Genomic DNA, 11,497 nt, shown 5'->3' on the forward strand with positions numbered 1-11,497 from the left:
GTCAGCCAATCATCAATCCCGTTACTTGATTGACACAAAGGGCAACCAATCAGGTGACTGAATTACCACTCATGCGCAAACAACGGCGCTAAACACGAAGCTACTCAGCGAATTACCTCTGATGTCAAGGCAGGGGTGCCCAATACGTCATATGTCACCCCTGGCTGAGAGGAAACGATCCAAGAACTACAATTTTCCACCAATGAAATACCAATGAAGAGCTACTCACCATTTTACCATTAAAAGTACACACCAGGTTCTGAGGATATTTTTAATGCTTTCATGGGATTTGTTAGCGGGACAAAACAGTGGCTTTTAGATTGATCTTTCCTCACTGATCTCACAGGCCAGCTCAATGAATTGAATTTAGAGCTGCAGCGTAAGGGTAAGATGTAGTCAACATGATGAGGTCAGTGAGCACATTTAAAAGCAAGCTAAAGCTGATGTCCAACCAGCTGCGGCTTGGTAACCTGTGCAACTTCCCTCACATGCAAGCAGAACTACGTCAAGGGAAAGGTGTGATACAGCTTGACAGTGCGCATTATGAGGAGCATGTTCAGAGCATCTCGTCGGAGTTTGAGAGGCATTTTACTGACTTTGCATCCATCGAGCCTAAAGTCAGCTATATGTGTTATTCATTTGGTGCAAATATTGACGTTGGTGACATTGCCGCCAAAGTCAAATCCCTTTTCGACTTTGAAAGCCCCACTCTTGAGGATGAGAATCTGAGATTGCAAAATGACATTGGGATCAAAGCCAGCCCACTGAGGTAGGAAGTGATTTCCTTTTTTCAAACAGAGATCTACCTGTTTCGGAGCTGTTTTTTTTCTGTTTGGTTCATATTTGGTTCTATGTAGGAAAGCCAAATGGCTTGGCCCTGAGACTTTTAGTGTTTTAACTTGTGTGTGTGTGTGTGTGGCCCATAACCCTAACTCTGGCCCCTAACTCTAACCCTAACTCAAACCCCTAAACCCTAACCCGAACCCTAACCCTAACCCCCTCACCTCAAACCTGAAACAGAACCCTAACCCCCTAACCCTAACCTTAATGCCTAACCCCCAACCCAAACCCCAAAGCCAAACCCTAAACCCAACCCTATCCCTGACCCTAACCCTAACACTAACCCAAAACCGAACCCTAACCGTAACCCCTAAACCTAACCCCAACACCTAACCTTAACCCTAACCCCTAACCCTTCACCTTAACCCTAACCCCTAATCACAAACCCTAACCCCAACCCGAACCCCCTAACCCCCTAACCCTAACCCCGAACCCTAACCCCCTAACCCTAACTCAAACCCCTAAACCCTAACCCGAAACCTAACCCGAACACCCTAACCCCAAACCTGAAACTGAACCCTAACCCCCTAACACTAACGCCTAATCACAACCCGAACCCCAAAGCCAAACCCTAACCCAACTCTATCCCTGACCCTAACCCCGAACCCTGAACCCTAACCACCTAACCCGAAACCCTTACCCTAACCCCTAACCCGAAACCGAATCCTAACCCCTAACCCTAACCCCAACCCCTAACATTAACCCTAACCCTAACCTCCTAACCCAAACCCCAAGCCTAACCATAACCACCCTAAATTTAACCCTAACCCAAAACCCTAACCCATAACCGAAAGCCTAACCCTCTAACCCTAGCCCTGACCCATAACCCTAACTCTGGCCCCTAACTCTAACCCTAACTCAAACCCCTAAACCCTAACCCGAACCCTAACCCTAACCCCCTCACCTCAAACCTGAAACAGAACCCTAACCCCCTAACCCTAACCTTAATGCCTAACCCCCAACCCAAACCCCAAAGCCAAACCCTAAACCCAACCCTATCCCTGACCCTAACCCTAACACTAACCCAAAACCGAACCCTAACCGTAACCCCTAAACCTAACCCCAACACCTAACCTTAACCCTAACCCCTAACCCTTCACCTTAACCCTAACCCCTAATCACAAACCCTAACCCCAACCCGAACCCCCTAACCCCCTAACCCTAACCCCGAACCCTAACCCCCTAACCCTAACTCAAACCCCTAAACCCCTAACCCGGAAACCTAACCTAAATCCCCTAACCCCTAACCCGAACCCTAAACCCCTAACCCCAAAGCAAAACCCTAACCCCAACCCTGACCCAAACCCTGAACCCTTCTAACCCTAACCCCTAAGTCTGTCCCCTAACCCTTAACCCTAAAGCCTAACCCCTAACCATAACCCTAATCCCCTAACCCTAACTCTAACCCTAACCCTAACCACCTAACTCAAACCCCGAAACCCCTAACCCCGAACCCAAACCCCCTAACTCCTAACCCTAATCCGAACCCTAAACCCCTAACCCCAAACCTAACCCCAAAGCAAAACCCTAACCCCAACCCTGACCCAAACCCTGAACCCTTCTAACCCTAACCCCTAAGTCTGTCCCCTAACCCTTAACCCTAAAGCCTAACCCCTAACCATAACCCTAATCCCCTAACCCTAACTCTAACCCTAACCCTAACCACCTAACTCAAACCCCGAAACCCCTAACCCCGAACCCAAACCCCCTAACTCCTAACCCTAATCCGAACCCTAAACCCCTAACCCCAAACCTAACCCCAAAGCCAAACCCTAACCACAACCCTATCCCTGACCCTAACACCTAACCCTAACCATAACCCCAACCCCTAACCCTATCCCGAACCGAATCCCTAAACCTAACCCTTAACCCCAACCCTAACCCTAACCCTGAACCCTAACCCATAACCCTTAAACCTATCACTAAACCTAACCACCTAACCCTAACCCTAAACCAGGGGTGCCCAACCAGTCGACGACCACGGACTGATCCCAAGGCGACCGCGAGGTGTCTTGGAAAAAAAAATTATTTTATTTTTTTTAAATGACATGACAGGAAGTCAGTGTTGCCAAACTTCGCGACTTTGACACTATATTTAGTGAGTATTCAGATCCTCTCAAGCGACTCTTTTTTCAAAAAAAGTGACTTGTAACAATCGAGCGACTTTTTCTGGTGTTATTGGAGACTTTTGGAGTCTGTGTGGTGAAAGCACTTTATTCTCAATGAGCAACGCCGGGAGCTGTTGTGGCCCCTCCCCCAAATGAAGCCACTGCTGGCTGATTGCGCCAGGTTTACAATCTGGGCTGGATGTAAATGTAAAACTTTTCTTTGTCTAAAATTGTTGATCTTTCTTGCGCGGAAGTCTCTCTCTGGTTTTGTGTAGACATCATTTCAGATAACTACACTAGGTTCGAGGCACAACACTGGAGACGTTTTCTTATTTTCAGTGTGGTCACTACCACTGCACTGCTGAACTCTCGACGTGCCTCAGGACACTGTCACGGTCAGACGAACTACAGGGAAGCTCCACCCCCTTTATTTATAACAAGTAACAATAGTATCAATGGCATACATCGTACTCAACAAAAATAAACTAAAAAAACATCAACAAATAAAAATTACAAAAGGAAAAAGATGAGAAAAATACGTATGTGTGTTTGTGTGTGTGTGTGGGGGGGGACCGGTAGATCTCCAGAGGTTGGCTCCTTGAAAAGTAGCCCTTGGGACAAAAATGGTTGGGCACCCCTGCCCTAAACCCTAACCCCTAACCTTAACCCTCACCTCCTAACCTGAAACCAAACCCGAACCCCGAACCCTAACCCCCCTAACCCTAACTCTAAACCCTAACCCCTAACCCTACCCCCCAACCCAAACCCCTAAACACCAACTCTAACACCTAACCCTGGTCATCTTCCACAACATCATTGATGTTTCCTCCTACAATGCCTTTGTGATCTGGAGAGAAATCAACCCGACCTGGATATTTCCTGGAGCAGCTAGGAAGGCCACTGGTAACTCCACTCATTGAACGAAGGAAGCAGGTCTCTTGCACAGAAGCCTCAGCAGCAGTTGTGAAAGCTGTTCAGAGTGCAGGAGGTCCTGACAAACCTGAGGATCCAGCTACCATAGCCACTTCCACAGCTCGGGCAAGTAAGAGGAATAGATGCCAGTTCTGCCCTCAAAAAAAGGACTGTAAAACACATACTGTGTGCTGCAGGTGTAAGAAATATATCTGCAAAGGCTGTGCACTTGCATACTGCGCTACATGTGATAATTAGTTGAATGGGATCTGTTATTTTTCATATTTTTGTGTTGTATTGTTTTGTATTGTCTTAAATTGTTCAATGGGGAGAGGGGGAAAGAAAGAAACTTTAGTCATTGGAATGAATAAAAATGCATCCAAAACTCCTTTTCACGCATTGTTTTCTTTTCTTTAGCTATAGAAATACAAGTCAAGAGGGAGAACTATATCACACATACTGTGGTGAAGGACAAATTGTTTCTTCAAGCAATATGAAATTTGGTGTTTGAAATTCAATTAAGATGCTTATATTGGGGGTTTAGTGAAGACAGGTCATTTTGACCCAGAGGACACAGGATGTATACAGAAAATGAGGACAATAGGAGGCTTAGGTGTTAAGGGTTAGGGTTAGGTGTTAGGGGTTAGGGTTTGGGGGTTAGGGGGTTAGGGTTAGGGGTTAGGGGTCGGGGTTAGGGTTAGGGTTAAGTTAGGGTTAGGGTTGCCATTCGCGTTAGGGGTTAGGGTTATGGGGAGGGTTTAGGGGTTAGAGTTAGGTTTCGGGTTTGGGTTAGTGTTAGGGGGTTAGGGTCAGGGGTTAGGGGGTTAGGGTTCGGGTTCGGGTCAAAGACAGCCTCAGAAAGACGGAAATTAATGATCACTTCACTGACACTAAGAAAAGCGAAAATAATGCACCAAAACAAAAAAAAAATCAAGCGAGGAAATTGCAAAATAAATTCTATGGGGGCGTTTGTGAACACACAACAAAGGAATGAATAACATAAACAATTCTGAGACAGTCCAGTCTCCTACATATATACAGCATGTGTTTCCTTCATTGTAAGTTTTGTAGAAGGCTTTTAATTTTTTTTGCGGCTCCAGACATTTTTTGTTTTTGTTTTTTTTTTGTCCTATATGGCTCTTTCAACATTTTGGGTTGCCGACCCCTGGGTTAGGGGTTAGTGTTAGGGTTAAGGGTTAGGGGTTAGGGTTTGTGTTAGGGTTAGGTTTACGGTTATGGTTTAGGGGTTAGGGGTAGGGGTTAGGTTTGGGATTAGAGGTTAGGGGTTAGGGTTAGGTTTTAGGGTTATGGTTAGGGTTTAGGGTTAGGGTTAGGGTTAGGGGTGAGGGTTAGGGTTTAGGGTTAGGGTTTAGCATTAGGGGTTAGGGTTTAGTGGTAGGGTTAGGGGTTGGATTTTGGGGTTATGGTTAGGGGTTAGGGTTTAGTGTTTAGGGTTAGGATTAGGGGTAAGGGTTAGGGGTTAGGGTTAGGTGTTAGGGGTTAGGGGTTAGGGTTAGGGTTAGCGGGTTAGGGTTAGGGTTACGGTTTCGGGGTTAGGGGTAAGGGTTAAGGTTGGGGTTAGGGGTTATTGTTAGGGTTAGGTTTAGGGTTTAGGGTTATGGTTAGTTTTGGGTTTAGGGTTAGGGGTTATATGAATGTCAATGATTCATGGGTTTTCATGATTCGCAATAGGGGTTGTTCGCTATCCCCCATGAGTAGTGAGGTGCCACTGTCTTTTACAAAGAGGATTCCAAAGGCGAATTCTGATCAAAACCCGTAAAGGCAAGAATTTGATGTACATCGCAAACTACTAGCTTGACATGCGTACTGTCATACCATCATTTTTATGGACATTTTTGAGGCTGCTGATGGCTTGGACAACAATGGCACCTGGACGTGAACCTTTACATCTGTGGAGATAATAAAGCCAATCGTGGCATGCAGAACCTCCCGTCTGATCATGCCCGTAAAAAGTATGAATGATTGGCTTGTGACTAATTACCCGATTAGTGTTGCTAAAAGTTGTTAAACCGACCGTTTGCTTTAAATACTGTAGCTAAAAGAAGGAGTGGGTTTAATTAAGCAGAAACATATTCTTCTCGTCTGCCTTGCGGTGTGTAAAAAGAGCGCGAGGCGATGGCGTCTGGGTACCTTTGGCAGGGAGACGCTAATGACCTGAGGAAAGGTTGCTCTCCTTTACTCAACTCACTACTTCTCGGCTGGATGATGATTGAGCGAGGGAGGAAATGGGGAGCTGCAGCAATAAAAAAAGGCCACTCAAAGTATTTATGAGTGGATGGTGGAAAAGCGTCACCTTCCCCTGTGGAACATGACACAGTGTCAATTCTGATTAGCTTGGAGGAAAAAGCACTAGAAAAAGAGTAAACACCTGCCTGTCCATTCGCATACACAACTTATAACCTGCCTGTCCACTCACATACACGTAATGTAAACATTAGTGTCCATCTACGTACTGTTAATTCGTTCACATCATACGAACATTGTTTATTCATATTTACCAGTAACCTACGTTTCTAGTCGTTCACATTCCATTCTGAGACATATATATTTTACTACTGGTCTTTAATCTCACGGGTTACATTTTGATCGCGTATGTCAAAGGAAGAACTGTATTTATTTAAGAGTACTGTTATTGCAGGGAAGCAAGGAGGCAAGGCAGAATTACACTCACTTTAATCTCAAATGAACAAAAAGGAAAGGAAACAAGGCACAGGAAGCAGAGAACTGAATACAAATAAACTGGCGGGACAACAAGGGACACCCGGTCAAGACGCGAGTGGCTGAATGAGCTGATTGGTAGACACAAAGGACCAGTTTGACGAGCACAGACAGAAACAAAACCCCTAATAAACAGGACAAGACATCAACCACAAAACATGACATAACCAGGGGCACAGCCAGAACCTTTTCGGTAGGGTGGCCAAGGGGACACAACACCACAGTGAGGGGTGGCCGTACGTGCGCTCGCCATTCCTGATCAAATTATCCACAATCAGGATTTTGCAAGCTAAAATTCACACAGAACAATGCCCATCACATTCATAAGTGGGAACATTGATCTTGACGAGATAATTTCTCAGCGTCTACTTTAGTTTCATGTTTGCAACCCGGCATTGCAAACCGCACAGCCATTACAAACGAAATCGACAGAAAATAGGCTCTTAATCTATGTCGCGAAGTTGCATGTTCCGTAAAAGTGGCGTGCGGCTCAATTACGAACGCGTGCGTACGAGACAATGCGTGAATCACCACCATGATTGCTCTGCGACATGTGCCCGCAGCCACGGGCCTAATGGCATGCTAATTAAAAGCACCGCGCTGCGGGCGCTGACAGCCACACTGGCAGACAACAAGTGCGCTCGCTGCACAGGTTCCACAGGCTCTAATGAGGCCCACACACATACAGTGATAGTGATAGGTCTGGCCTGGTCGACCATTAAGACAGCAGGAAAGCATGAAAAACATGGACAATTGAATATGAATGGTGAGGTACGTATTTACAATGGCGGCTGAGAGCAGACAGACTAGCTTAATGTAAATGTCAGTCTGACCTTTCACATAACCACATAATGTCAATTTACATATGTAAATAAAGTTAATATATCTGCCCATTTACAGCCATTCATCCATCCAGCCATCCATTTTCTGAACCGCTTTATCCTAACAAGGGACGCGGGGCATGCTGGAGCCCAGCTGTCCTCGGGCAGTAGGCAGGGGACACCCTGAACCGGTTGCCAGCCAATCGCAGGGCACACAGAGACGAACAACCATCCGCGCTCACACTCACACCTAGGGACAATTTGGAGTGTCCAATCAGCCTGCCATGCATGTTTTTGGAATGTGGGAGGAAACCGGAGTACCCGGAAAAAACCCACGCAGGCACGACATGAAAACTCCATACAGCAGCTGGAATCGAACCCGGTACCTCTGCATTGTGAGGTCAACTCAATCACCGGGCCGTCCCATTTACATACACACCTATGCAAACATCTGAGTTCCCGTTCACACACATGACATAAACATGTCTGCCCATTTACTTTATACATCAATCTAGTCACATGCATGTTCTTTTTTACATCTCGCAAACCAGTCACATCATGACAACAGTGTAGTACTTCAACATCAGTCTGTCCATTCCTAAACAGGCACGTCATGGAAAGTTCTGTCACCGATTCCTAGAATGATTAGGAAGGTTCTATGCAGACTGTCGTGATATATCTGTCTCACATATCTGCAGAGCCCAGAAACTGCTTTCCTGCAACTCAATTCAACCCAAACCATGTTTTACCGACCTGCGCCAATACTTACAGGTGGTTCCAGCTGGTTTAAAGTTTATTCCACTTTCAGACACCAAATTGTCAGGTGCGACAGGCACAGGTCAACGGAAATGCGCTCACCGGAATGCCCAGCATGGCAGAGGCCCGCCTGCCAAATTCCCAACATGCTAAACGAAGTTTGCACAGGCACAAAAATCAGGATGTGCTAGTTTTTACGCTCAAGCGCAGCTGCGCTGTCTCTGATTATCTTGCCTCAGGTGTGGTTGTGACATATTGCGTAATGCTTGAATAGGAATGGACGGACATATATTTTTGAATGCGAAAGCACAGACAGATGTTTCCGTGATGTGTGTCTTCATTGGGTGGAGTGTATTTACGACATCATTCTCCTTTTACCTCCCACCTTGTAAATGGGCTGCTGATCAGCCCCTCCGCTCAGTGCACAGCGCCGTCACGACCAGAAGATTTACGCCCCGACACGCTCCTCCAGTCCTGAGACAACGCGGCGGCTGCCAGGAAGTCCAGATTGTCGGACAAGAGCGCACCTATTTAACAGCCTTGTGGACTTTACGGCCCACGCTGATGCACTGAGAACACAAGCAAAAAGGGAACATTGATTGACCGCTTGGACAAGGCCGAGGCGCCATAACTTCAAAGTGTGGCCTGATTGCCTTCTATCCCAACTATAGTATGGGGCCGTTGGCCGCGCAGCTACCCCGGCGAATGGGGAAGAGGAGGTGATGCTGCTTGCTGGCAATGTGACTTGGCTCGGCACCAACCGTAATACATCCCAATGCTAACCTCGCCTTAATGCCTCTGTTAGAGCAACTAAGCAGTCTGCGGAGTTTGGCACGGTCGATGGCGAAAGTGGAAAACAACACCATCAAAGATAATTCATAAACCATAATGAGACATACAAAAAAACAATTGATCTCTTTTCAACCCCCCCACCCCACCGCCCCCCTACATAGGTAGTGCAGTGGTTCTTAACCTGGGTTCGATCGAAACTTAGGGGTTCAGTGAATCAGTCTCAGGGGTTCGACAGAGTCTCTGCCATGGAGGTTAAGACACACCCAACTCAACATGTCAATTAGTTACGATAAGCCCACTTGGCCATCACTGGCTGGTTCATTTTGTTTATTATTAAAAAAAAAAAAATCATGCTACCATTAATTGTGTTTACTTTGTTTCAGTTTTTAATAAATGCATTTTTTTTTTTAATGTCTTGAATTTGTAAAAAAAAAAAAAAAAATCACCTCTATTTTTCATTAATGAAGGGTTCGGTGAATGTGCAGATGAACTGTTCGGGTTCGGTACCTCTAACAAGGTTAAAAACCTACAGGAAGGTTTCTATTTTAACCCTTTCATGCACTCTGTAACCTCGAATTTTGCTCCATCTAACGGAAAAAAGTGAAAGAACAGATTTTTTTTGTATGTGTAACATAGAAAACATGGAATGGGAGCAATGGAAAGTTAAACATCAACAGGAAGGTTTCTATTTTAACCCTTTCGTGCACTTTGTAACCTCATCACATGATAAACTGTCCACTGTAGTAACCGCTGTCCATGAAAGGGTTAATGTAGGGCAACATTCAAAATCAGAACAAATCCGATGAATTTTGAACAGTGGCCAACATGGACTTCATGGTGCTTTGCACACCACTGGTTGTTACGGTTGAAAATGGCACACCTCTCACCCGTCCTTGCACATTTCATCGTCAGATAGAGATCTGCAGTGGATTTGACTATCGTGTTGATTCCAGTGATTGTGTGTGTGTGTGTGTGTGTGTGTGTGTGTGTGTGTGTGTGTGTGTGTGTGTGTGTGTGTGTGTGAGAACAGCACAAAGAATGTGGTCATAAATATGAGTGATGGGGAAAGTCCTTTGTAAGGTGAAATAAGGGTCACTCGACTGTCTTATTATCATTCACTCGTCTGATGTGTAGCTCTTTAAGTGTCAGCACTTCTGCTCCCCTCACAAGTAAAATGTTCAAAGTGCCGCCAGAGAACAACCACATATTAATTGAACAGCACTTTTCTTTTGAATCAACGCATTTGCTTGCTTGCTTGCTCTATCTTTTTTTAATTTCCATCTCGCATGGATGTTTGGTGTATTTGTGCACTTTTGGGGAGGATTCAATTATTGTTGGGAGTTTTCCCCGCTTGGCCGAGCGTGTCATTGTTACACGCCAGCATTGGTGTGCACTTTACGGCGCCACGCAACAAGGTTACGCCACTGCGGTAATTTCCTCTGGCAATGATGCTCGTCGTATGACATGTCTGTGCCTGCAAAGGTGTGTTCTTCTACGAGAGTGCTGGAAAATACAAATCTTTCATAAACACAACTGGAGTGGCACTCGGTGGAGCGTAGCGACCCCAAGAGAAGCATCAGCAAATTGAATCCGCCTACTGTAAATACATACTTTCAGCCAGAAAATGTGTGCATTATTCAGAGGAGGGAAGCAACCCAATAGCACTCCGGAGAGAGAAGACCTCCGTCAAGTCCAAGCTGTTACCACCACCATCAACAAACGGGCCCTTCCTGTTTCATGAAGGACAACGTAAATATTTTGAGTGTTTACTGAGGAATACATTCGTTTATCCGGAACGGCCCCAAGGTCAAATGAATTTTTCACACAAAAGAAAAAAATGAAGGTTGAACAGGAGCAAGAATGTACGTTCTTCCATCCATCCATCCATTTTCGAATCCGCTTATCCTGACGAGTGTCACGGGCATGCTGGAGCCTCTTCCAGCTGTCTTGGTGGACACCCTGAACTGGTAGCCAGCCAATCGCAGGGCACACAGAGACGAACAACCATTCGCGCTCACACTGACACCAAGGACCAATTTGGAGTGTTCAATCAGCCTGTCATGCATGTTTTTTGAATGTGGGAGGAAACCGGAGCACCCGGAGAAAAGCCGCGCAGGACCGGGCATGCAAACTCCACACAGGGAGGCCGGAGCTGGAATTGAACCCTCTGCACTGCACTGTGAGGTCGACGCTCTAACCCAGGGGTGTCAAATTCCGGTCCTGGAGGGCCGGTGTCCTGCATGTTTTCCAAGTCTCCCTGTTGCAACACACCTGATTCAAATGAACAGGTTCAATGTCAGGCTTGCGCAGAGCTTGCTGATGATCTGATCATTTGAATCAGGTGTGTTGCAAAAGGCAGACTTGGAAAACATGCAGGACAGCGGCCCTCCAGGACCGGAGTTCGACACCTGTTCTCTAAATTGTCCCTAGGTGTGAGTGCGAGCGTGGATGGTTATTCGTTTGTGTGTGCCCTGCGCTTGGTTGCCAACCAGTTCAGAGTGTGTCCCGCCTCCTGCCCGAATACACTGG

At 46.1% G+C, this 11,497-nt stretch overlaps 1 protein-coding gene across 1 annotated transcript in view; it reads left to right on the forward strand.

Annotated features, from left to right (window-relative positions):
• The first annotated feature begins 401 nt into the window (after nt 1-401).
• LOC109513867 (junctional adhesion molecule C-like) overlaps nt 402-11,497 on the forward strand; it is a 20,054-nt gene continuing 8,958 nt past the window's right edge. The window contains exon 1 of the mRNA XM_019866560.1: nt 402-769. Coding sequence (XP_019722119.1) covers nt 402-769 — 368 coding nt within the window. The remainder of the gene's footprint in view (nt 770-11,497) is intronic.

The sequence above is a fragment of the Hippocampus comes genome, unplaced genomic scaffold, assembly GCF_001891065.2.
Source record: "Hippocampus comes isolate QL1 unplaced genomic scaffold, H_comes_QL1_v1.1 scaffold82, whole genome shotgun sequence".
NCBI classification, from domain to species: Eukaryota; Metazoa; Chordata; class Actinopteri; order Syngnathiformes; family Syngnathidae; genus Hippocampus; species Hippocampus comes.